The 27,914-nt window shown below is 55.8% G+C and overlaps 1 protein-coding gene across 8 annotated transcripts in view; it reads left to right on the top strand.

The window, feature by feature from the left end:
* LOC140457032 (neurexin-2-like) overlaps positions 1–27,914 on the top strand; it is a 1,330,437-nt gene that overhangs the window by 1,112,239 nt on the left and 190,284 nt on the right. For 5 of the 8 annotated variants that reach the window (XM_072550954.1, XM_072550950.1, XM_072550949.1 and 2 more), the window contains 2 exons: positions 105–194; positions 19,937–20,259. In XM_072550954.1, coding sequence (XP_072407055.1) covers positions 105–194; positions 19,937–20,259 — 413 coding nt within the window. The remainder of the gene's footprint in view (positions 1–104; positions 195–19,936; positions 20,260–27,914) is intronic. The other 3 variants (XM_072550952.1, XM_072550953.1, XM_072550951.1) reach the window with 1 other exon arrangement.

Raw genomic sequence — 27,914 nt, 5'->3', positions numbered from 1 at the left:
TCGCTTACCTTTGACCTTTCGCCCCCCCCAAAGCTTGAAGTGTTGACTGTTGACCTTTGACCTTGCAGGTTTTAACTGCTGAAATGTCTCTTTAAACCTTTAAGGCAACTTTGATAATGAGCGGCTGGCGATTGCTAGACAGCGAATTCCTTATCGACTCGGTCGGGTAGTAGATGAGTGGCTACTTGACAAAGGTAAAAAAACAATTAATTAAAAACTTTTAACATTTAAAAAAAAAGAAAACAAACCACATCGCAAAAAAAACCAAAGAAAACTTAAATTTAACCTTAACCCAATAATAATTCTATTTTAATTCTTTTAAATGCTAAAAAAAACATTTGCGAGTAAAATTAAACAAGCCAGATAAAACGTGTTTTAACTGTAACCGGGTTTAGCTTGACACTTTGTTTTCAGTTGGAACTGTGTTTAATGCTCTTGACGCTGTTGCGCATTCAGTCTTGTTGGGTATTTCGCGCTCTGATCGCTGTTTCCCAGGCAACGGGGCCTACTCGGACAGAGAAGCCTGCGATGCTTTGGAAGGGGACTGTGTGTTCATGCCAGCCCTTCGTTTCCAAGTGCACGAAACAGTTTTATTTTTGCAGTTTGTTTTTTTGATCTTCCGTATCTCCACATGGCCCAGCTGCGGCCGTTATTCACCTTTGACCTTTCAGCTTCCGTGGCGAGGGGAGCCTTATAACCTGGCAAAGAAGGCCAAAGGCAACTCCGCAGTTTCGCCAAATACCACCTACACACCTCCCACCCCGCCCCACATGTCTTCTCGCCCCACCCCCCCACCTCGGCCTTGCTGCCCCCTCAACTTGGCACAGTTCCAACGCCGCTGAAGGCCGAGGGTCGGGGGGGAAGGAGGGGGTGCGGGGTGGAGGGATGTTGGGGAACGGGAGGCGGGAGGGGGTCTGTGTCAACCAGGCTCTCCTGGACTGAACCGCCAACCCCTTTTGGTACGCGGGCGGGGCCGTGAGTCGGTGGGGGGAGGTGCTGGATGGACGTTTCGGGTTGGGAAAATCAGCCAGCCTTCCTGCGGTCGTTCACCACCCTTCCCGGTACCAACATAATGGCGGATTCGATTGGAGCATCCACGTTGACGTCAAGAGAAACTGACTGTTGGCAACTGTAAAGTCAAAGATTTGGGGCGGGATGTTTGGAAGGGGGCACCTCATTAACATCCCAGAGCGTTAAAACAATGGAGGAGGGGGGATTGACAAATACCCCAAGACAGCACCCCCCCCCGCCACCTCACCCCCCTTCAGTTGGATAGGGCTGGAAATGATCTCACAGCCTTGGTCATGCCCAGGTGCATGATGGGACCTACCCTGCATTGTTGGGCCACGCAGAAGCTTCCCCGTATCGCTCAGCTTTGAACCAACCATGTCAGACGTGGCTCGGTGGACCGTGCAAGCAGCAGACGCGAAGGAAGTAGGGGCAGGAGGAGGTCATTTGGCCCCTCGAGTCGGCTGTGCCAGTCAGGGCAGCCTTGGGCTTTCAACTCCGTGTTCCCACTTGCACCAACCCGCCCCCCCCCACCTTCTCCTCAGGGGAATGGCCATAGCGACCAATTAAGACAAAGAAACAGGAATGGGAGTAGGCCCATTCGGCCCCTCGATCCTGTTCCCTTGTTCAGTAGGATCGTGGCTGACTTGACATTCCTCACCTTTCTGCCACTTTGCCCCCATCCAATCAGGAATCTCTGTCTCAGCCGTCAGTATACACGGGGACTCTGCCCTCTCTCTCTCTCTGGGGCAAGGAGTTCCAAAGCCTCACAACCCTCCAAAAGCAGACATTCCTCCTCATCTCAGTTTGAAATCTGCCCCCCCACTTTTATTCTGAGACGGTGCCCTCTGGTCCCAGAGTCTCCCATGAGGGGGACACACCATCTCAGCATTGACCCTTGATGAGATCACCTCCTATCTTTCTAAACTCCAGTGGGAAGAGTCCCAACTCGTTTACTCACGAGACAGTCCCTCCAGACCAGGGGACCAATCCTGGTGAACTTTTTCTGAATGGCCTCCGAACAAAATGACAGCTTTCCTTCAATTCGGGTCCCAAGACTGCTCACCACACAGTGGGTCTCACCAGAACCTGGCAGGAAGACTTGCCGACTCTTCTACTCCAGGGCCCACCCTCGTGACATTAGGGTCCACCCTAACCTACACATCCCTGGGCACTATGGGACAATTTAGGACGGCCAATCCACCCTAACCTGCACATCCCTGGGCACTATGGGACAATTTAGCACGGCCAGTCCACCCTAACCTGCACATCCCTGGGCACTATGGGACAATTTAGCACGGCCAATCCAGCCTAACCTGCACATCCCTGGGCACTATGGGACAATTTAGCACGGCCAGTCCACCCTAACCTGCACATCCCTGGGCACTATGGGACAATTTAGCACGGCCAATCCACCCTAACCTGCACATCCCTGGGCACTATGGGACAATTTAGCACGGCCAATCCACCCTAACCTGCACATCCCTGGGCACTATGGGACAATTTAGCACGGCCAATCCACCCTAACCTGCACATCCCTGGGCACTATGGGACAATTTAGCACGGCCAACACACCCTAACCTGCACATCCCTAGGCACTATGGGACAATTTAGCACGGCCAACACACCCTAACCTGCACATCCCTAGGCACTATGGGACAATTTAGCACGGCCAATCCACCCTAACCTGCACATCCCTAGGCACTATGGGACAATTTAGCACGGCCAATCCACCCTAACCTGCACATCCCTGGACACTATGGGACAATTTAGCACGGCCAATCCACCCTAACCTGCACATCCCTGGGCACTATGGGACAATGTAGCACGGCCAATCCACCCTAACCTGCACATCCCTGGGCACTATGGGACAATTTAGCACGGCCAACACACCCTAACCTGCACATCCCTAGGCACTATGGGACAATTTAGCACGGCCAACACACCCTAACCTGCACATCCCTAGGCACTATGGGACAATTTAGCACGGCCAATCCACCCTAACCTGCACATCCCTAGGCACTATGGGACAATTTAGCACGGCCAATCCACCCTAACCTGCACATCCCTGGGCACTATGAGATATTTAGCGCGGCCAATCCACCCTAAACCGCACATCCCTGGGCACTATGGGACAATTTAGCACGGCCAATCCACCCTAACCTGCACATCCCTAGGCACTATGGGACAATTTAGCATGGCCAATCCACCCTAACCTGCACATCCCTAGGCACTATGGGACAATTTAGCACGGCCAATCCACCCTAACCTGCATATCCCTGGGCACTATGAGATATTTAGCACGGCCAATCCACCCTAACCTGCACATCCCTGGGCACTATGAGATATTTAGCACGGCCAATCCACCCTAACCTGCACATCCCTGGGCACTATGGGACAATTTAGGACGGCCAATCCACCCTAACCTGCACATCCCTGGGCACTATGGGACAATTTAGCACGGCCAGTCCACCCTAACCTGCACATCCCTGGGCACTATGGGACAATTTAGCACGGCCAGTCCACCCTAACCTGCACATCCCTGGGCACTATGGGACAATTTAGCACGGCCAATCCACCCTAACCTGCACATCCCTGGGCACTATGGGACAATTTAGCACGGCCAATCCACCCTAACCTGCACATCCCTGGGCACTATGGGACAATTTAGCACGGCCAACACACCCTAACCTGCACATCCCTAGGCACTATGGGACAATTTAGCACGGCCAACACACCCTAACCTGCACATCCCTAGGCACTATGGGACAATTTAGCACGGCCAATCCACCCTAACCTGCACATCCCTAGGCACTATGGGACAATTTAGCACGGCCAATCCACCCTAACCTGCACATCCCTGGACACTATGGGACAATTTAGCACGGCCAATCCACCCTAACCTGCACATCCCTGGGCACTATGGGACAATTTAGCACGGCCAATCCACCCTAACCTGCACATCCCTGGGCACTATGGGACAATTTAGCACGGCCAACACACCCTAACCTGCACATCCCTAGGCACTATGGGACAATTTAGCACGGCCAACACACCCTAACCTGCACATCCCGAGGCACTATGGGACAATTTAGCACGGCCAATCCACCCTAACCTGCACATCCCTAGGCACTATGGGACAATTTAGCACGGCCAATCCACCCTAACCTGCACATCCCTGGGCACTATGAGATATTTAGCGCGGCCAATCCACCCTAAACCGCACATCCCTGGGCACTATGGGACAATTTAGCACGGCCAATCCACCCTAACCTGCACATCCCTAGGCACTATGGGACAATTTAGCACGGCCAATCCACCCTAACCTGCACATCCCTAGGCACTATGGGACAATTTAGCACGGCCAATCCACCCTAACCTGCATATCCCTGGGCACTATGAGATATTTAGCACGGCCAATCCACCCTAACCTGCACATCCCTGGGCACTATGAGATATTTAGCACGGCCAATCCACCCTAACCTGCACATCCCTGGGCACTATGAGATATTTAGCACGGCCAATCCACCCTAACCTGCACATCCCTGGGCACTATGAGATATTTAGCACGGCTAATCCACCCTAACCTGCACATCCCTGGGCACTATGAGATATTTAGCACGGCCAATCCACCCTAACCTGCACATCCCTGGGCACTATGGGACAATTTAGCACGGCCAATCCACCCTAACCTGCACATCCCTGGGCACTATGGGACAATTTAGCACGGCCAATCCACCCTAACCTGCACATCCCTGGGCACTATGAGATATTTAGCATGGCCAATCCACCCTAACCTGCACATCCCTGGGCACTATGAGATATTTAGCGCGGCCAACCCTTCCTGTTTACCTGCTGCCCCTGTGCATGAACTTCCTGTGCACAAGGTTCCCCCACCCCTGCCAGGTCCATATGTGTTGCACCTTTTGTTCATTCCCCACTCCACTCCTGATCCCATGACAGCCACAGTCAGTGTGTGATGAGCTCCGAGACAGAGAGATGTTTCAGACAGGTGCTCTCTTGGAGAAGAAGACACAAGGGTCACCGGCGCACATTTCGAAAAGGCTCTGCAGCAACTGACTCAGGGAAAAGAGACACCCTTCTCAGGGACTTGGGCTAAAATTACAAATCATAGAATCCCGACAGTGTGAAAACAGGCCCTTCGGCCCGACCACTCCATACCAACACTGCAAAGACTATCCCACCCAGACCCATTTCCTATTACTTTACATTTACCCTGCACCTAACCTGCACATCCCTGGGCACGATGGGGCAATTTAGCATGGCCAATCCACCCTAACCTGCACATCCCTGGGCACTGTGGGACAATTTAGCACGGCCAATCCACCCTAACCTGCACATCCCTGGACACTATGGGACAATTTAGCACGGCCAATCCACCCTAACCTGCACACCCCTGGGCACTATGGGACAATTTAGCACGGCCAATCCCCCCTAACCTGCACATCCCTGGGCACTATGGGACAATTTAGCACGGCCAATCCACCCTAACCTGCACATCCCTGGGTACTATGGGACAATTTAGCACGGCCAATCCACCCTAACCTGCACATCCCTGGGCACTATGGGACAATTTAGCACGGCCAATCCAGCCTAACCTGCACATCCCTGGGCACTATGGGACAATTTAGCACGGCCAATCCAGCCTAACCTGCACATCCCTGGGCACTATGGGACAATTTAGCACGGCCAATCCAGCCTAACCTGCACATCCCTGGGCACTATGGGACAATTTAGCACGACCAATCCACCCTAACCTGCACATCCCTGGGCACTATGGGACAATTTAGCACGGCCAATCCACCCTAACCTGCACATCCCTGGGCACTATGGGACAATTTAGCACAGCCAATCCACCCTAACCTGCACATCCCTGGACACTATGGGACAATTTAGCACGGCCAATCCACCCTAACCTGCACATCCCTGGGCACTATGGGACAATTTAGCTCGGCCAATCCAGCCTAACCTGCACATCCCTGGGCACTATGGGACAATTTAGCATGGCCAATCCACCCTAACCTGCACATCCCTGGACACGATGGGACAATTTAGCACGGCCAATCCAGCCTAACCTGCACATCCCTGGGCACTATGGGACAATTTAGCACAGCCGATCCACCCTAACCTGCACAGCCCTGGGCACTATGGGACAATTTAGCACGGCCAATCCACCCTAACCTGCACATACTTGGGCACTATGAGACAATTTAGCACGTCCAATCCACCCTAACCTGCACATCCCTGGACACTACGGGACAATTTAGCACGGCCAATCCACCCTAACCTGCACATCCCTGGGCACTATGAGACAATTTAGCACGGCCAATCCACCCTAACCTGCACATCCCTGGGCACTATTGGACAATTTAGCACGGCCAATCCACCCTAACTGCACATCCCTGGGCACTATGGGACAATTTAGCATGGCCAACCCACCCTAACCTGCACATCCCTGGGCACTGTGGGGCAATTTAGCACGGCCAATCCACCCTAACCTGCACATCCCTGGGCACTATGGGACAATTTAGCACGGCCAATCCACCCTAACCTGCACATCCCTGGGCACTATGGGACAATTTAGCATGGCCAACCCACCCTAACCTGCACATCCCTGGGCACTATGGGACAATTTAGCACGGCCAATCCACCCTAACCTGCACATCCCTGGATACTATGGGACAATTTAGCATGGCCAATCCACCCTAACCTGCACATCCCTGGGCACTATGGGACAATTTAGCACGGCCAATCCACCCTAATCTGCACATCCCTGGGCACTATGGGACAATTTAGCACGGCCAATCCAGCCTAACCTGCACATCCCTGGGCACTATGGGACAATTTAGCACGGCCAATCCACCCTAACCTGCACATCCCTGGATACTATGGGAGAATTTAGCACGGCCAATCCAGCCTAACCTGCACATCCCTGGGCACTATGGGACAATTTAGCACGACCAATCCAGCCTAACTTGCACATCCCTGGGCACTATGGGACAATTTAGCATGACCAATTCACCCTAACCTGCACATCCCTGGGCACTATGGGACAATTTAGCACGGCCAATCCACCCTAACCTGCACATCCCTGGGCACTATGGGACAATTTAGCACAGCCAATCCACCCTAACCTGCACATCACTGGACACTATGGGACAATTTAGCACGGCCAATCCACCCTAACCTGCACATCCCTGGGCACTATGGGACAATTTAGCACGGCCAATCCAGCCTAACCTGCACATCCCTGGGCACTATGGGACAATTTAGCATGGCCAATCCACCCTAACCTGCACATCCCTGGACACGATGGGACAATTTAGCACGGCCAATCCAGCCTAACCTGCACATCCCTGGGCACTATGGGACAATTTAGCACGGCCAATCCACCCTAACCTGCACATCCCTGGGCACTATGGGACAATTTAGCACGGCCAATCCACCCTAACCTGCACATCCCTGGGCACTATGAGACAATTTAGCACGTCCAATCCACCCTAACCTGCACATCCCTGGACACTACGGGACAATTTAGCACGGCCAATCCACCCTAACCTGCACATCCCTGGGCACTATGAGACAATTTAGCACGGCCAATCCACCCTAACCTGCACATCCCTGGGCACTATTGGACAATTTAGCACGGCCAATCCACCCTAACTGCACATCCCTGGGCACTATGGGACAATTTAGCACGGCCAATCCACCCTAAACTGCACATCCCTGGGCACTATGGGACAATTTAGCACGGCCAATCCACCCTAACCTGCACATCCCTGGGCACTATGGGACAATTTAGCACGGCCAACCCACCCTAACCTGCACATCCCTGGGCACTATGGGACAATTTAGCACGGCCAACCCACCCTAACCTGCACATCCCTGGGCACTATGGGACAATTTAGCATGGCCAACCCACCCTAACCTGCACATCCCTGGGCACTGTGGGGCAATTTAGCACGGCCAATCCACCCTAACCTGCACATCCCTGGGCACTATGGGACAATTTAGCACGGCCAACCCACCCTAACCTGCACATCCCTGGGCACTATGGGACAATTTAGCACGGCCAACCCACCCTAACCTGCACATCCCTGGGCACTATGGGACAATTTAGCACAGCCAATCCACCCTAACCTGCACATCCCTGGGCACTATGGGACAATTTAGCACGGCCAATCCACCCTAACCTGCACATCCCTGGGCACTATGGGACAATTTAGCACGGCCAACCCACCCTAACCTGCACATCCCTGGGCACTATGGGACAATTTAGCATGGCCAGCCCACCCTAACCTGCACATCCCTGGGCACTGTGGGGCAATTTAGCACGGCCAATCCACCCTAACCTGCACATCCCTGGGCACTATGGGACAATTTAGCACGGCCAATCCACCCTAACTGCACATCCCTGGGCACTATGGGACAATTTAGCAAGGCCAACCCACCCTAACCTGCACATCCCTGGGCACTGTGGGGCAATTTAGCACGGCCAATCCACCCTAACCTGCACATCCCTGGGCACTATGGGACAATTTAGCACGGCCAATCCACCCTAACCTGTACATCCCTGGGCACTATGGGACAATTTAGCATGGCCAACCCACCCTAACCTGCACATCCCTGGGCACTGTGGGGCAATTTAGCACGGCCAATCCACCCTAACCTGCACATCCCTGGACACTATGGGACAATGTAGCACGGCCAATCCACCCTAACCTGCACATCCCTGGGCACTATGGGACAATTTAGCACGGCCAATCCACCCTAACCTACACATCCCTGGGCACTATGGGACAATTTAGCACGGCCAATCCACCCTAACCTGCACATCCCTGGGCACTATGGGACAATTTAGCACGGCCAATCCACCCTAACCTGCACATCCCTGGGCACTATGGGACAATTTAGCATGGCCAACCCACCCTAACCTGCACATCCCTGGGCACTGTGGGGCAATTTAGCACGGCCAATCCACCCTAACCTGCACATCCCTGGACACTATGGGACAATGTAGCTCGGCCAATCCACCCTAACCTGCACATCCCTGGGCACTATGGGAAAATTTAGCATGGCCAATCCACCCTAACCTGCACACCTTTGGACTGTGGGAGGAAACCGGAGCACCCGGAGGAAACCCCACACAGACACGTGGGGAGAATGTGCAAACTCCACCCAGACAGTCGCCCGAGGGTGGGATTAATCCCGGGTCCTTGGTGCCGTGAGGCAGCAGTGCTAACCACTGAGCCACCTTTACTCCTGAGAAAAGGGACAGCCTCTTTTCTGAAGAGATTCGCCAGCTTCTGAGCCGATCATCCACAACCAGGCAAGCAGTCCGGCTTACCTGAGAACCAATCACATAGCTGTTGGCAGGCAGAAGGCGGTGAGACAGCAATGGTCATCATGCCACAGACCAATCAGCGACATGTTGCTGACTGAACCTCCAATCATACACACTCCCTGAAGCCACTCGTCTGCAGGATATTTTAAAAATCCGCTGGCTGAATCCAGCAACTCGTGCCCCACCCCGAAAGGGCCAGTTAAGACTCAACCCCATCGCTGTGGGGTCTGGAGTCACGTGAAGGCGCAGACCAGGTAAGGACGGCAGGTGCATATTCTCAAGGGCATGAGTGAACCAAATGGGTTTCTCCCGAAAAAAAGCACTGGACTCACGATCATCATTCGGCTCTTACCTCTGGATTCTGCGGGATTTGAACCCGTGGCTCAGTTTCCAGATGAACAGTCCAGCGACGATACCACACGGCCTTCAAGTCCCCTGTCAACCTCCCCCACCCCCCAGAGTTGCTTGAGTGGGCAGCTGTGTAAACAGCGCTGACAAAGAGTGCGAGGTCACTTGCTTGGAAGAGGCTGCACAGACGGTGTTTCTCAAACGGTACATTTCCCATGACAGTCTACAATCGTGAAATGTCGATTTGAAAGCAAGATGGGGTCTTTACAAGAGCATCCCCTGAGCCCACTTTACTCCTGCATGTCCCCTTGGTTTGGTATCACAACGTTTTCCGTCTGAGTCCAGTTGCTCAAAACTGACTCCCAGAGCAGTGCACAGTAAAGCCAGAGGGTGCGTCTCTCAGATAGCGTGGCACAAGGAGACTCTGATAGCTTTTCCAACTGAACTAATCAATGCCTTAGTGCAGGAAGGGGAACAGGACACAGGTTCATAGAGTTCTGGGGATAACAGGTAGGCGCCAAACAATTCCAAAGATCTGGATTGAGGTGCGGTGGAGGATTGAGAGTCCTTGGACCCCTGGTCAACAGAACGCAGAGCTGAAATGGAGCAGCGATGGGAACCAGATGAGAGAAACGAGACCAGAGCGATAGGAGCACACAGACCCTGGAAAGGTGGAGGGTTTCATAGAGATAGGGAGGGGGTGGAGGGACTGGAGGGGGTTATAGAGATAGGGGGGGGTGTAGGGACTGGAGGGGGTTATAGAGATAGGGAGGGGGTGTAGGGACTGGAGGGGGTTATAGAGATAGGGGGGGGTGTAGGGACTGGAGGGGGTTATAGAGATAGGGAGGGGGTGTAGGGACTGGAGGGGGTTACAGAGATAGGGAGGGGGTGTAGGGACTGGAGGGGGTGTAGGGGATGGAGGGGATTACAGAGATAGGGAGGGGGTGTAGGGGCTGGTGGGGGTGATAGAGATAGGGAGGGGGTGTAGGGGCTGGAGGGGGTTACAGAGATAGGGAGGGGGTGTAGGGGCTGTAGGTTGTGACAGAAACACGGAAGGGGTGTAGGGACTGGAGGGGGTTACAGAGATAGGGAGGGGGTGTAGGGACTGGAGGGGGTTACAGAGATAGGGAGAGGGCGTAGGGACTGGCGGGGATTACAGAGATAGGGAGGGGGTGTAGGGACTGGAGGGGGTGACAGAGACAGGGAGGGGGCGTAGGGACTGGAGGGGGTTACAGAGATAGGGAGAGGGTGTAGGGGCAGGAGGGGATTACAGAGATAGGGAGGGGGTGTAGGGGCTGGAGGGGGTTACAGAGATAGGGAGGGGGTGTTGGGGCTGGAGGGGGTTACAGAGATAGGGAGGGCTTATAGGGGCTGGAGGGGGTTACAGAGATAGGGAGGGGGTGTTGGGGTTGGAGGGGGATACAGAGATAGGGAGGGCTTATAGGGGCTGGAGGGGGTTTCAGAGATAGGGAGGGGGTGTAGGGGCAGGAGGGGATTACAGAGATAGGGAGGGGGTGTTGGGGCTGGAGGGGGTTACAGAGATAGGGAGGGGGTGTTGGGGCTGGAGGGGGTTACAGAAATAGGGAGGGGATATAGGGGCTGGAGGGGGTTTCAGAGATAGGGAGGGGGTGTAGGGGCAGGAGGGGATTACAGAGATAGGGCAGGGGTGTTGGGGCTAGAGGGGGTTAAAGAGATAGGGAGGGGGTGTAGGGGCTGTAGGTTGTGACAGAGATAGGGAGGGGGTGTAGGGACTGGAGGGAGTTACAGAGATAGGGAGGGGGTGTAGGGGATGGAGGGGGTTACAGAGATAGGGAGGGGGTGTAGGGGCTGGAGGGGGTTACAGAGATAGGGAGGGGGTGTTGGGGCTGGAGGGGGTTACAGAGATAGGGAGGGGGAGTAGGGGCCGGAGGGGGTTACAGAGATAGGGAGGGGGTGTAGGGGCTGGAGGGGGTTACAGAGATAGGGAGGGGGTGTAGGGGCTGGAGGGGGTTACAGAGATAGGGAGGGTGTGTAGGGATTGGAGGGGGTTACAGAGATAGGGAGGGGGTGTAGGGGATGGAGGGGGTTACAGAGATAGGGAGGGGGTGTAGGGGATGGAGGGGGTTACAGAGATAGGGAGGGGGTGTAGGGGATGGAGGGGGTTACAGAGATAGGGAGGGGGAGTAGGGGCCGGAGGGGGTTACAGAGATAGGGAGGGAGTGTAGGGGCCGGAGGGGGTTACAGAGATAGGGAGGGGGTGTTGGGGCTGGAGGGGGTTACAGAGATAGGGAGGGGGTGTAGGGGCTGGAGGGGGTTACAGAGATAGGGAGGGGGTGTAGGGGCTGGAGGGGGTTACAGAGATAGGGAGGGTGTGTAGGGATTGGAGGGGGTTACAGAGATAGGGAGGGGGTGTAGGGGATGGAGGGGGTTACAGAGATAGGGAGGGGGTGTAGGGGATGGAGGGGGTTACAGAGATAGGGAGGGGGTGTAGGGGATGGAGGGGGTTACAGAGATAGGGAGGGGGAGTAGGGGCCGGAGGGGGTTACAGAGATAGGGAGGGAGTGTAGGGGCCGGAGGGGGTTACAGAGATAGGGAGGGGGTGGAGGGGATGGAGGGGGTTACAGAGATAGGGAGGGGGTGTGGGGGTTGGAGGGGGGGGGGTTACAGAGATAGGGAGGGGGTGTAGGGGATGGAGGGGGTTACAGAGATAGGGAGGGGGTGTAGGGGCTGGAGGGGGTTACAGAGATAGGGAGGGGGAGTAGGGGCCGGAGGGGGTTACAGAGATAGGGAGGGAGTGTAGGGGCCGGAGGGGGTTACAGAGATAGGGAGGGGGTGGAGGGGATGGAGGGGGTTACAGAGATAGGGAGGGGGCGTAGGGACCGGAGGGGGTTACAGAGATAGGGAGGGGGTGTAGGGGTTGGAGGGGGGGGGGTTACAGAGATAGGGAGGGGGTGTAGGGGATGGAGGGGGTTACAGAGATAGGGAGGGGGTGTAGGGGCTGGAGGGGGTTACAGAGATAGGGAGGGGGTGTAGGGGTTGGAGGGGGTTATAGAGATAGGGGGGGGTGTAGGGACTGGAGGGGGTTATAGAGATAGGGAGGGGGTGTAGGGACTGGAGGGGGTTACAGAGATAGGGAGGGGGTGTAGGGACTGGAGGGGGTGTAGGGGATGGAGGGGGTTACAGAGATAGGGAGGGGGTGTAGGGGTTGGAGGGGGGGGGGTTACAGAGATAGGGAGGGGGTGTAGGGGATGGAGGGGGTTACAGAGATAGGGAGGGGGTGTAGGGGCTGGAGGGGGTTACAGAGATAGGGAGGGGGTGTAGGGGTTGGAGGGGGTTACAGAGATAGGGAGGGGTTTTAGGGGCTGGAGGGGATTACAGAGATAGGGAGGGGGTGTAGGGGCTGGAGGGGGGTTACAGAGATAGGGAGGGGGTGTAGGGGCTGGAGGGGGTTACAGAGATAGGGAGGGTGTGTAGGGGCTGGTGGGGTGGGTGACAGAGAGAGGGAGGGGGTGTAGGGACTGGAGGGAGTTACAGAGAGAGGGAGGGGGTGTAGGGACTGGAGGGGGTTGCAGAGATAGGGAGGGGGTGTAGGGGTTGGAGGGGGTGACAGAGATAGGGAGGGGATGTAGGGGCTGGAGGGGATTACAGAGATAGGGAGGGGGTGTAGGGGCTGGAGGGGGTTACAGACATAGGGAGGGGGTGTAGGGGCTGGTGGGGGGGGTTACAGAGAGAGGGAGGGGGTGTAGGGACTGGAGGGGGTTGCAGAGATAGGGAGGGGGTGTAGGGGTTGGAGGGGGTGACAGAGATAGGGAGGGGGTGTAGGGACTGGAGGGGATTACAGAGATAGGGAGGGGGTGTAGGGGCTGGAGGGGGTTACAGAGATAGGGAGGGGGTGTAGGGACTGGAGGGGGTTACAGAGATAGGGAGGGGATGTCGGGGCTGGAGGGGGTTACAGAGATAGGGAGGGAGTGTAGGGGATGGAGGGGGTTACAGAGATAGGGAGGGGGTGTAGGGGCTGTAGGTTGTGACAGAAACAGGGAAGGGGCGTAGGGACTGGAGGGGGTTACAGAGATAGGGAGGGGGTGTAGGGACTGGAGGGAGTTACAGAGATAGGGAGGGGGTATAGGGACTGGAGGGGGTTACAGAGATAGGGAGGGGGTGTAGGGGATGGAGGGGGTTACAGAGATAGGGAGGGGGTGTAGGGGATGGAGGGGATTACAGAGATAGGGAGGGTGTGTAGGGACTGGAGGGGGTTACAGAGATAGGGAGGGGGCGTAGGGACCGGAGGGGGTTACAGAGATAGGGAAGGGGTGTAGGAGCTGGAGGGGGTGACAGAGATAGGGAGGGGGTGTTGGGGCTGGAGGGGGTTACAGAAATAGGGAGAGGGTGTTGGGGCTGGAGGGGGTTACAGAGATAGGGAAGGGGTGTAGGAGCTGGAGGGGGTTACAGAGATAGGGAAGGGGTGTAGGAGCTGGAGGGGGTTACAGAGATAGGGAGGGAGTGTAGGGGCTGGAGGGGGTTACAGAGATAGGGAGGGGGCGTAGGGACCGGAGGGGGTTACAGAGATAGGGAAGGGGTGTAGGAGCTGGAGGGGGTTACAGAGATAGGGAGGGAGTGTAGGGGCTGGAGGGGGTTACAGGGATAGGGAGGGGGTGTAGGGGCTGGAGGGGGGTTACAGAGATAGGGAGGGTGTGTAGGGGCTGGAGGGAGTTACATAGATCGGGAGGGGGTGTAGGGGCTGGAGGGGGTTACAGAGATAAGGAGGGAGTGTAGGTGCTGGAGGGCGTTACAGAGATAGGGAGGGTGTGTAGGGGATGGAGGGGGTTACAGAGATAGGGAGGGGGTGTAGGGGCTGGAGGGGGTACAGAGATAGGGAGGGTGTGTAGGGGATGGAGGGGCTTACAGAGATAGGGAGGGGGTGTAGGGGATGGAGGGGGTGTAGGGGATGGAGGGGGTTACAGAGATAAGGAGGGGGTGTAGGGGATGGAGGGGGTTACAGAGATAGGGAGGGGGAGTAGGGGATGGAGGGGGTTACAGAGATAGGGAGGGGGTGTAGGGGATGGAGGGGGTTACAGAGATAGGGAGGGGGAGTAGGGGATGGAGGGGGTTACAGAGATAGGGAGGAGGTGTAGGGGCTGGAGAGGGTGACAGAGATAGGGAGGGGGTGTAGGGGCTGGATGGGGTTACAGAGATAGGGAGGGTGTGTAGGGGATGGAGGGGGTTACAGAGATAGGGAGGGGGTGTAGGGGATGGAGGGGGTGTAGGGGATGGAGGGGGTTACAGAGATAGGGAGGGGGTGTAGGGGATGGAGGGGGTGTAGGGGATGGTGGGGTTATAGAGATAGGGACGGGGTGTAGGGGATGGAGGGGTTACAGAGATAGGGAGGGGGTGTAGGGGATGGAGGGAGTGTAGGGGATGGTGGGGTTACAGAGATAGGGAGGGGGTGTCGGGTATGGAGGGGGTGTAGGTGATGGAGGGGGTGTAGGGGATGGAGGGGGTGTAGGGGATGGCGGGGGTGTAGGGGCTGGAGGGGGTTACAGAGATAGGGAGGGGATATAGGGGATGGAGGGGGTGTAGGGAATGGAGGGGTTACAGAGATAGGGAGGGGGTGTAGGGGATGGAGGGAGTGTAGGGGCTGGAGGGGGTTACAGAGATAGGGAGGGGGTATAGGGGATGGAGGGGGTGTAGGGGCTGGAGGGGGTTACAGAGATAGGGAGGGGATATAGGGGATGGAGGGGGTGTAGGGGCTGGAGGGGGTTACAGAGATAGGGAGGGGGTATAGGGGATGGCGGGGGTGTAGGGGCTGGAGGGGGTTACAGAGATAGGGAGGGGATATAGGGGATGGAGGGGGTGTAGGGAATGGAGGGGTTACAGAGATAGGGAGGGGGTGTAGGGGATGGAGGGAGTGTAGGGGCTGGAGGGGGTTACAGAGATAGGGAGGGGGTATAGGGGATGGAGGGGGTGTAGGGGCTGGAGGGGGTTACAGAGATAGGGAGGGGGTATAGGGGATGGCGGGGGTGTAGGGAATGGAGGGGTTACAGAGATAGGGAGGGGGTGTAGGGGATGGAGGGAGTGTAGGGGCTGGAGGGGGTTACAGAGATAGGGAGGGGATATAGGGGATGGAGGGGGTGTAGGGAATGGAGGGGTTACAGAGATAGGGAGGGGGTATAGGGGATGGAGGGGGTGTAGGGGCTGGAGGGGGTTACAGAGATAGGGAGGGGATATAGGGGATGGAGGGGGTGTAGGGAATGGAGGGGTTACAGAGATAGGGAGGGGGTGTAGGGGATGGAGGGAGTGTAGGGGCTGGAGGGGGTTACAGAGATAGGGAGGGGGTATAGGGGATGGAGGGAGTGTAGGGGCTGGAGGGGGTTACAGAGATAGGGAGGGGGTATAGGGGATGGAGGGAGTGTAGGGGCTGGAGGGGGTTACAGAGATAGGGAGGGGGTATAGGGGATGGCGGGGGTGTAGGGGATGGTGGGGTTACAGAGATAGCTGGGGGGTGTCGGGGCTGGAGGGAACCGCACCATTTGCTGGTTGCACCAAAGATGCGACATTGACCAGTGTAACGATAATTTAACCATTTCTTGTGCCATAGAATTGATCCCAGTTTTCAAGAGACCCTTTGGCCCATCGAGTCTGTACCATTACTAGCCACATTAGTCCCACTTTCTCACTCTGGGTCCGTAGCCTGGAACGCTCACAGACTTCAAGTTGACATTACAGGTCGGCGGGGGGGGGCTCCCACCTCAACTCCCCACCCCCTTCCCGGGCAGTGCGTTCCACACCCGAACACCCTCTGGGAGAAATGTTCCTACCCCGAATCCCCTCCCACCTTTCGCTTTAACACGATACCCGCACCTACCCTTCCCCCCCCCCCACCCAGTGAGACTGAGGAGAATCCCAGCTTCCCATAATCAGGACATTTCCCCCCCCCACCACATCCACCTTCCGTGCTCCAAAGAAGACAACCCTGAGCTTATCAAGTGCTCCATCCCCAGCAACGTCCTGGTGAATCTCCACTGTGTGCTCCACCCTCCCCTCCATCTCCCAGTGCGATCACATCCTTCCGATAGTGCGGTGACCCGAACTACATCTCACAGTGATCTCCCACTCTGTGCAGCTCCAACACCACCTCCCTGCCTTTAGAGTCTGTGCCGTGACTGATCAGAAGGCAATATTCCTTCTGAATTGCCCCCACGTCTTGCTGGGATCTGCTAACAAACCCCAGCCCCCCACCCCCACCCCCCAGCCCCAGATCCCTCGGTTCCTCTGGGAAGCCCAGTATCCAGCCAATCACGGAGTAACACTGTGGTACCAAATGTCCACTGACTGGATTTCTGAATGTGGTGTGAAGGGTAGACGGTCTCCAATTGAGAGGACAGCTCTCAGAACAGGGGACCAGAGCTCCCCCACATGGAAGACCGGGAAAGTTTATTCACTCTGTCAATTTGGGATTCACAATTAGTCCAATGACGAGCGCTGTCTGTCAGCGACTTCAAACCCCCCCCCCCCCCCCCCCCCCCCCGTGCTTCACTGAATCATAGAATCCCGACTGTGTGGAAACAGGCCCTTCGGCCCAACAAGGTCACACTGACCCTCCGAAGAGTAACCCACCCAGAGGCATTCCATTAACCCATTACTCGAGATTTATCCCTGAATAATCCACACTAACCTGCACATCCCTGGGGCACTATGGGACAATTTAGCATGGCCAATCCACCCTAACCTGCACATCCCTGGGGCACTATGGGACAATTTAGCACGGCCAATCCACCCTAACCTGCACATCCCTGGACACTATGGGGCAATTTAGCACGGCCAATCCACCCTAACCTGCACATCCCTGGGGCACTATGGGACAATTTAGCACGGCCAATCCACCCTAACCTGCACATCCCTGGGCACTATGGGACAATTTAGCACGGCCAATCCACCCTAACCTGCACATCCCTGGACACTATGGGACAATTTAGCACGGCCAATCCACCCTAACCTGCACATCCCTGGACACTATGGGGCAATTTAGCACGGCCAATCCACCCTAACCTGCACATCCCTGGGCACTATGGGACAATTTAGCACGGCCAATCCACCCTAACCTGTACATCCCTGGACACTATGGGACAGTTTAGCACGGCCAATCTACCCTAACCTGCACATCCCTGGGCACTATGGGACAATTTAGCACGGCCAATCCACCCTAACCTGCACATCCCTGGGGCACTATGGGACAATTTAGCACGGCCAATCCACCCTAACCTGTACATCCCCGGGCACTATGGGACAATTTAGCACGGCCAATCCACCCTAACCTGTACATCCCCGGGCACTATGGGACAATTTAGCACGGCCAATCCACCCTAACCTGCACATCCCTGGGGCACTATGGGACAATTTAGCACGGCCAATCCACCCTAACCTGCACATCCCTGGGCACTATGGGACAATTTAGCACGGCCAATCCACCCTAACCTGCACATCCCTGGACACTATGGGGCAATTTAGCACGGCCAATCCACCCTAACCTGCACATCCCTGGGCACTATGGGACAGTTTAGCACGGCCAATCTACCCTAACCTGCACATCCCTGGGCACTATGGGACAATTTAGCACGGCCAATCCACCCTAACCTGCACATCCCTGGGCACTATGGGACAAGTTAGCACGGCCAATCCACCCTAACCTACACATCCCTAGACACTATGGGACAATTTAGCATGGCCAATCCACCCTAACCTGCACATCCCTGGGCACAATGGGACAATTTAGCATGGCCAATCCACCCTAACCTGCACATCCCTGGGCACTATGGGACAATTTAGCACGGCCAATCCACACTAACCTGCACATCTGTGGGCTGTGGGAGGAAACCGGAACACCAGAGGAAACCCATGCAGAGAATGTGCAAATTCCACACAGGGTGAGGGTGGGGATCAAACCCGGATCCCTGGCACTGTGAGGAAGCAGTGCTAACCACTGAGCCATCGTGCCTCCCCATAAAACGAGCATTTCGTCAATCAAAGCTGGAATTGACTGTTAACCATGACGGTGATGGTTGTGAAAACTATCCTCGCTTCTCGTCACGACCCCGTCTGGTTCACTGACGCCCCTGTCGGGAAGGGAAACCTGTCGTCATTACCCGGTCTGGGCCTACACGTGACTCCAGCCCTCGCCGCATCAGGGGTTGGTTGACTCGTCGCCTCTCTCTTGAAATGGCCCGAGGAATCCAAAGGGGCAGTTAGGGACGGGTAACAGACATTCGTGTTCCCATGAAAGCAGAGAGAAAACCGATTAACTGGAGGTTCAGATTTGAAACGTAGTGCCACCCTCATCCTCTGATTCAGAGAAAAGGGGGAGAATGGGATAGTTTCCACCTGCCTGAGTGGCCTTTAATGAGTGACTGACCATTCAGCACCTCCTCTGTACCACGTCAAGAGGGTGGGGGTGGGGGGGGGGGGGAGGGGGGTGCTCCCCAAATCTCTGGGAAGGGGCTCAAACCCACGGGTGTCCGACACAGAGTTGTAGCCTCCTGCTTGCTGCCCTGGGGAATGAGGAGAAGACCAAGTGGGGCAGTATTGTTGGGCCGAATGGTGGCTCCAGAGTCTGAAGAGAGGGTTAAAGTGGCATTCAGCATACCGTCCGGTCGAAGCTAAGTCCTGCATTTGCGTAGCAGCCTGCGTACGGTCAAGGCCCAATTAAGAGGCAAAGTGCGTGACCCACTCCCCACCCCGAGCTATGTCAGGGGATAGTAAAGGGGACGGGCAGAGGGAGGGAATTCTAGACCGGCCCCACGCAGCCCAAGCTACAGCCACTGAGGGCAAAGGGAATGTCAGATCACTCAGTGAATTAGGGCATGAGGCCATTCAGTCCATCGAATCACTGAATTCTTACAGCACAATAGGTGGCCACTCAGCCCATCGAATCATCGAATCTCTTGGATGCAAACGAAGGCCATTTGGCCAATCCCGCCTGCACTGGCTCCTCAAGCAAGCCCACAGGCTCATTGGCAAAAGGGAGGGAACCCCTTCCGCAGTGGAGCACCGATCCGGGAAACAGGAAACGCTGGCTGACTATCCCTTGCCATTCCAGTGGGATGGGCTGGTGGTGGGTGGGGGGAGGCAGGGGTTTGTTTGTGGGGCGCGTTTCCTCTCCCCTATGCCACGTCTGTACACCCACCGCTCCAATGGCCGCTCTCTCCCCCCCTTCCCCCCGACCCCCCCATTGTGTCGTTGCAGGTCGACAGTTGACCATCTTCAACAGCCAGGCTTCCATCCAGATTGGGGGCAAGGCCCAGGGGCGCCCCTTCCAGGGGCAGGTGGCTGGACTCTACTACAACGGCCTGAAGGTGCTGACCCTGGCCGCTGAGAGCGACGCCAACGTCAAGGTGGACGGGAACCTGCGGCTAGTGGGGGAGGTGCCCTCGGTGATGACCACTGAGACCACGGCCACCACACTCCTAGCGGACATGTCCACCACCATCATGGAGACCACCACCACCATGGCAACCACCACCACCAGACGGGGGAGGTCTCCCACCATGAACGACAGGATCACCCAGGTAGGCCCGTTTCGTTTGGGGCTGGTGGGGGATTTGGGGGAGGGGTGAGGGGATGGGTCGGTGGTCCAGGACATCAAGCCCACCCACCCCGCCCCCTCCATTGGCTATTAGGGAGACGTTGGGTTTGGGGGCGGGGGGGGGTTGAGGGGTGTTGAACGTTTTCCCGAGGGGACGGCATTATGGCTGGGCTGGTTGGATCCGGCTGATGTTCCAGAGACCGCCCCCCCACCCCCCAGGTTCACAGCCCAGGCGGTATTGTTGCGAGGACTATTCGACCAGGAAATCCCGCTCTCGCTCCTCTGTCGGGGGCGCGGTTTCCTGACTGGATTCGTGATTTGGATTTCCGTCCCGCTGCTCTGGGAGCGTGGAATCGGCCAATCGGCATCGTGGATCGTCGGGAGGGGGGTGAGAACCCACCCAGTATGGGCCTACCCGCGACGCCAGGCCTGGAGCCACGGGGTTAGTCCTGGAAACGCCCCACCCATAACAGCCTGGCAAACCACCCAGCCGTATCCATGGCTACCGGCTCTCAACAGAGAGATGAAAGCACCCAGATACCAGAGCAGCTGACTGCCGAGACAGCCCTGAGGTAGGAACGGCGAAAACAGGAGTGGGCCATTCGGCCCTTCCACCCCACCCCACCCCACCCCACCCCACCCCACCCCTCCCCTCCGCAATCAAGATGATCGCGGTTAACCGTGCAATCTCAGTATCCCACTCCCGCTCTCTCTCCCTGATCCCTTTGACAATCGAGACCCCCCCATCTAGGCATAGTGGCTCAGTGGTTAGCACTGCTGCCTCACAGCACCTGGGTCCCAGGTTCAATCCCACCCTCGGGTGACTGTGTGGAGTTTGCACATTTTCCCCGTGTCTGCGTGGGTTTCCTCCGGGTGCTCCAGTTTCCTCCCACAGTCCCAAGATGTGCAGGTTAGGGTGGATTGGCCGTGCTAAGTTGTCCCATAGTGCCCAGGGATGTGTAGGTTCGGGTGGATTGGCCGTGCTAAATTGTCCCATAGCGCCCAGGGATGTGTAGGTTAGGGTGGATTGGCCTCGGGAAAGGCAGGGTTACAGGGATAGAGTAGGGTCGTGCATCTGGAAGGGATGCTCTTTGGAGGTTTGGTGTGGAGTTGATGGGCCGAATGGCCTGCTTCCTCAGGTAGGGATTCAGTGAACAGATTGGGATGCGGCCTACTCCCATTCCGACAGGTTACTGATCCTCCCCCCGGCATTGGAAAAGTCTAACCCCAATCCATCAGTACCGGAGAAAGACGAATCCAGGCAACACAGAGGTGAAAGGGTGAGGTCCAAAATTCATAGAAACGCCGGTTTTTGTGCAAGGTGTTTTTGTTTTGGAGAGGAATTGTTTCATGGTTTTGAGACAAGACGTGCCCTGTAATGATTTGTGACAGCTTGTCTGCATTAATATTTCACTCGGCTGGAGTTCTGACCGGCTCCCTCGGTGACTGTGAGACTTCATTTCAAACAAATCTTGACGAAAGGGCCTAGCATTTAACCTGGGCCGTGCCTGACAATTCTCGCGGGTTTGTGGGCGCTGAGACAAAAGGAACTTTCAAGAAGCAAGCTTACACCAGAGTCACACACCAAGGTCATCAGCGTTGAGCAGACAACGCTCCCTCATCCTGCGGGCCGAACGAATAATGAGCTGTTCGAAACGGTCAGGGGCTGGAGGCTTCGGATCGGGCCTATGCCTCAGGAGAGAGGGGGAGCCTCCCTGAAGGCAAGGGAACGCTGGTGGGTGGTGGAGGGGATGAGGGGGCGGGGTTGGAGGCTCCATGTCATGTAAGGGTGTCCCTCGATCCCACCTGACGGATTCCCTATCAGAGACGGGCAGGGCAGTGTTCAAGGGGGTCGAGGACCAGTGGAAAGCCCAGGTGTGGCCGAACAGGCCGTGTGTGTGAACCTCGAAAATTAAATCACGGGGGAGCGCTAAGGATGTGTAGGTTCGGTGCATTAGTCAGGGGTAAATGTAGAGTAATAAAGATTGAGGAATGGGTCTGGGTGGGTTTCTCTTCAGAGGGTCGGTGTGGACATGTTGGGCCGAATGGCCTGTTCCCGCACTGTAGGGATTCTATGACCTATTCCTTGAGGGGATTGGCAGCAGCAAAAAAACTCAAGTAATTCAGATAGTGAAGGCTGCGTTTGGTATGCTTCCCTTTATTGGTCAGAGTATTGAGTACAGGAGTTGGGAGGTCATGTTGCGGCTGTACGGGACATTGGTTAGCCCACTGTTGGAATATTGAGTGCAATTCTGGTCTCCTTCCTATCGGAAAGATGTTGTGAAACTTGAAAGGGTTCAGAAAAGATTTACAAGGATGTTGCCAGGGTTGGAGGGTTTGAGCTACAGGGAGAGGCTGAACAGGCTGGGGCTGTTTTCCCTGGAGTGTCGGAGGCTGAGGGGTGACCTTATAGAGGGTTATAAAATCATGAGGGGCATGGATAGGGTGAATAGGCAAAGTCTTTTCCCTGGGGTGGGGGAGTCCAGAACTAGGGGTTTTGGGTGAGAGGGGAAAGATATAAAAGGGACCTAAGGGGCAACTTTTTCACACAGAGGGTGGTACGTGTGTGGAATGAGCTGCCAGAGGATGTGGTGGAGGCTGGTACAATGACAACATTTAAAAGGCATCTGGATGGGGACATGAATAGGAAGGGTTTAGAGGGACATGGCCAAGTGATGGGGAATGGGACGAGGTGAGGTTGGGATATCTGGTCGGCATGGACAAGTTTCCGTGCTGCACCGCTCTGTGTCTCTATGACTTGGTAACTCTCACACACCAGCCCAGGTGACAAATGCCCCAAGCCGGGGAAGTGTTGTCAGCGTGGGAGCAGCAGGACAGGGACATCTGGGAGACAATGGGAGGTGCTAAACAGGCAGGAAAAAGGGCGGTGGGGGAGCGGGGGAATGAGGAGATCTCGGAGTGAGCCGTCAGAGATTACAGACATAGTGACGGGGGAGGCCTTTCTCATCCAGCCTCCTTTGCCACCCAGTGAGATTGTGATAATCGCCAACTCCATTTGCCTCCCATTTCCCCGCAATCCCCGATTCTCCACCCCCCACCCCCCACTGATGAACAACCTCTCTCCCTTGGCCTTGGATCGAATTAATGACCCAGCCTTGACAACACTCGGCAGGACAGGAATCCACAGAATCACTCACCCCTCCCAGAGAAGAAATCTTCTCTAATATCAGGCAGCTCAGTGGCAGCAAGGTTAGCTCTGCTGCCTCACAGGGCCAGGGACCGGGGTTCGATTTCCCCCCTCAGGCGACTGTCTGTGTGGGGTTTGCACATTCTGCCCCTGTCTGCATGGGTTTCCTCCCACAGTCCAAAGATGTGCAGGTTAGGGTGGATTGGCCGTGCTAAATTGTCCCATAGTGCCCAGGGTTGTGCAGGTTAGGGTGGATTGGCCGTGCTAAATTGTCCCATAGTGCCCAGGGTTGTGCAGGTTAGGGTGGATTGGCCGTGCTAAATTGTCCCATAGTGCCCAGGGATGTGCAGGTTAGGGTGGATTGGCCGTGCTAAATTGTCCCATAGTGCCCAGGGATGTGCAGGTTAGGGTGGATTGGCCGTGCTAAATTGTCCCATAGTGCTCAGGGATGTGCAGGTTAGGGTGGATTGGCCGTGCTAAATTGTCCCATAGTGCCCAGGGATGTGCAGGTTAGGGTGGATTGGCCGTGCTAAATTGTCCCATAGTGCCCAGGGTTGTGCAGGTTAGGGTGGATTGGCCGTGCTAAATTGTCCCATAGTGCCCAGGGTTGTGCAGGTTAGGGTGGATTGGCCGTGCTAAATTGTCCCATAGTGCCCAGGGATGTGCAGGTTAGGGTGGATTGGCCGTGCTAAATTGTCCCATAGTGCCCAGGGATGTGCAGGTTAGGGTGGATTGGCCGTGCTAAATTGTCCCATAGTGCTCAGGGATGTGCAGGTTAGGGTGGATTGGCCGTGCTAAATTGTCCCATAGTGCCCAGGGATGTGCAGGTTAGGGTGGATTGGCCGTGCTAAATTGTCCCATAGTGCCCAGGGTTGTGCAGGTTAGGGTGGATTGGCCGTGCTAAATTGTCCCATAGTGCCCAGGGTTGTGCAGGTTAGGGTGGATTGGCCGTGCTAAATTGTCCCATAGTGCCCAGGGTTGTGCAGGTTAGGGTGGATTGGCCGTGCTAAATTGTCCCATAGTGCCCAGGGATGTGCAGGTTAGGGTGGATTGGCCGTGCTAAATTGTCCCATAGTGCCCAGGGATGTGCAGGTTAGGGTGGATTGGCCGTGCTAAATTGTCCCATAGTGCTCAGGGATGTGCAGGTTAGGGTGGATTGGCCGTGCTAAATTGTCCCATAGTGCCCAGGGATGTGCAGGTTAGGGTGGATTGGCCGTGCTAAATTGTCCCATAGTGTCCAGGGATGTGCAGGTTAGGGTGGATTGGCCGTGCTAAATTGTCCCATAGTGCCCAGGGATGTGCAGGTTAGGGTGGATTGGCCGTGCTAAATTGTCCCATAGTGCCCAGGGATGTGCAGGTTAGGGTGGATTGGCCGTGCTAAATTGTCCCATAGTGCTCAGGGATGTGCAGGTTAGGGTGGATTGGCCGTGCTAAATTGTCCCATAGTGCCCAGGGATGTGCAGGTTAGGGTGGATTGGCCGTGCTAAATTGTCCCATAGTGTCCAGGGATGTGCAGGTTAGGGTGGATTGGCCGTGCTAAATTGTCCCATAGTGCCCAGGGATGTGCAGGTTAGGGTGGATTGGCCGTGCTAAATTGTCCCATAGTGCTCAGGGATGTGCAGGTTAGGGTGGATTGGCCGTGCTAAATTGTCCCATAGTGTCCAGGGATGTGCAGGTTAGGGTGGATTGACCGTGCTAAATTGTCCCATAGTGCCCAGGGATGTGCAGGTTAGGGTGGATTGGCCGTGCTAAATTGTCCCATAGTGTCCAGGGATGTGCAGGTTAGGGTGGATTGGCCGTGCTAAATTGTCCCATAGTGTCCAGGGATGTGCAGGTTAGGGTGGATTGACCGTGCTAAATTGTCCCATAGTGCCCAGGGATGTGCAGGTTAGGGTGGATTGGCCGTGCTAAATTGTCCCATAGTGCCCAGGGATGTGCAGGTTAGGGTGGATTAGTCAGCGGTAAATTTACAGTAATAGGGGAGGGGAATGGGTCTGGGTGGGTTACTCTTCAGAGGGCCGGTGTGGACCTGTTGGGCCGAATGGCCTGTTTCCTCACTGTAGCGATTCTCTGATTCTGTGATGTCTGTCTTGGCGTGGCCATGAACGGTGTTGAAAATGAGGGGGCAGCGTTTCAACGCAAAGGGCTGGGAGTGGGCGATGAAGACAGGGGTGCAGGCTAACAATGGTAAATGCCTGGGTTCTGGAGGTAGGTTGGGAGGATCAGTGAGGACCTGATGGGCTGAGTGGCTTCTTCCAGCACAATTCACACACGGGCGAGACTGGTGAATGAAGTTTAAGCAGGTTTACTCCCGAGACGTAACGTCTGGTGAGTTGTTGAGCTCACAATAACGTGCGATGAACCTTTTCTTGTTGATGTTTGAAAGAGGTGACGCGGGCAGTGCTTTCGAGGTAGAGTATTGGGATCTGGGTGGGATCCCCTCGGTGTTGGGACCCTTCAATGAGCTTGACTTGAATGTGGGCGGGTTGGTCAGTACGTTCCCAGATGATCGGAAAATCACTCAGGTCGGAAATAGTGAGGAAGATAGCCTTAGATTACAGGAAGTGGACCAACTGCTCTGCCCAGGACCGTGAGAGACCCCAGGGAGCTGTGAACACAGCCCAGTCCCTCACACAAACCCAACCTTCCATCCACTGACTCCATCTACACTCCCCACTGCCCTCGGGAAGGCAGCCGACATCATCAGAGACCCCTCCCACCCCGATTAGAATCTCTCCCACCCTCTTCCCTCAGGCAGGAGATATACAAGTTTGAAAACACAGATTCGAGAACAGTTTCTTCCCCGCCATTGTCAGACTCAGTCTGCAATGTCGATTCTGATCTCTCTCTCTCTCTCTCTCTCTATACACCCGTATCCCTTCATTCTGCGCTCTGTTCTGTTTACCCTGATGCACTCTGCCTGTGTAGCATGCAAAACATCACTTTTCACTGTACCTCGGGACACGTGACAATGATAAATCAACCAGTCAATCAAACGGAATTCAATCAGGATCAATGTGAAAAGAGGCTCTTTGGCAGCACAACCAAGGGAAGGGAATCCAGGATGAACTGGAAGACACTGGGAGGCATCCTAGGGACAGAGAGACCTCAGTGTGCATGTCCACCACTCCCTTAATGTAGCTGGACAGCTAGATATAATGGTTCAGAAAGCAAAAGGCATTCTTGCCTTTATTAGCAGAGGCATCAAGTTGAAGAGCAGGGGAGGTGATGCAGGAACTGTACAAACCACTGGTTAGATCACAGCTAGGGGACTGTGTGCAATTCCCGAATCCACACTATCGGAGGGATGGGATAACGGTGGGAGAGGGGGCAGAGGGAGATTTCCCAGGACTGGAGAGTTTCAGCGATGGAGAGAGATTGGAAAGACTGGGGTGGCTTTCCTTAGAGCAGAGGAGACTGAGAGGGGGAATGTGACTGAGATTGATAAAATCATGGGGGGGGCTTAGATAGACAGGAAGGAATGTTACCCTCCTTGGTGGGGGACTGGGGGAGGGGGGCATCAGTTTAAGGGAAGGGGCAGGAGGTTTCGAGAGGGACGTGAGGGGAAACGTTTTCACCCAGAGGGTGGTGGGAGTCTGGAACGCGATGTCTGTGAGGGGTGGGAGAGGCAGAAACCCCCCCCCCATCGTAGTGAAGGATTTAGACGGGCACTCGAGATGCCAAGGCTATGGGCCAAGTGCTGGGGGAATGGGATTTGAATAGGGAGGTGGGTTGGCGCAGACTCGATGGGCCGAAGGGCCTTCTTTCTGAGCTGCAGGCCGCTATGACTCGCCATTTTATCTGGGAGATGCGTCCCGGCTGCTGGAAGTCCGCGTCCCGGCCAGTGACAACCAAGGATTAACGCCGACGTTCCCGAAGGGTGACGGCCAGGGGCTGCGCGGGGGCGGGAGGAAGGAGCTTGCCGAGATGGGAACTGACACGGTGTGAGGGTAACCGCACCGGACGGGGACGGGGACAGACTGTCTGGTCAGCGAGCGGGTCCGTGCTTCGGACCTCGACACCCCCCCTGGAGTGGCGCAGAATCCTGGCAAAGCCTCAACAACAACAACTGGCATTGCTGCGGCGCCTTCCTGCGCTTCGGGGCACCCGTTCCCCCCCCACCACCGCCAGGCCTGGCAGGAAGGAAACACACTCTGAAGGAAAGGGGAGAGGCACAGATAGACAGGGAGAGACAGGAGTGGGAGGAGGTGACTCAACAAGATGGTGGACAGGGAGAGGCTATGGCATGGTGGTATGATCGCTGGCCTGTTGATCCAACAACCTGGCTTCGAATCCCGTCAGGGCAGATGGAGGAATTTTAATTCCGTTTTTAAAAATGTGGAATTAAGGGTCCAATAGTGATCAGGAATCCGTTGTCGGAAAAGCCCATCTGGTTCACGAAGGGAAGGGAACTGCCATCCGCACCTAGTCCGGGCCTACACGTGATTCCAGGCCCACAGCGATGTGGTTCACTCTGAACTGTCCCCTCT

The sequence above is a fragment of the Chiloscyllium punctatum genome, chromosome 31, assembly GCF_047496795.1.
Source record: "Chiloscyllium punctatum isolate Juve2018m chromosome 31, sChiPun1.3, whole genome shotgun sequence".
NCBI lineage: Eukaryota > Metazoa > Chordata > Chondrichthyes > Orectolobiformes > Hemiscylliidae > Chiloscyllium > Chiloscyllium punctatum.
The sequence above is the reverse complement of the archived record's forward strand: the minus strand, read 5'-3'. Positions and strand labels throughout refer to the sequence as shown.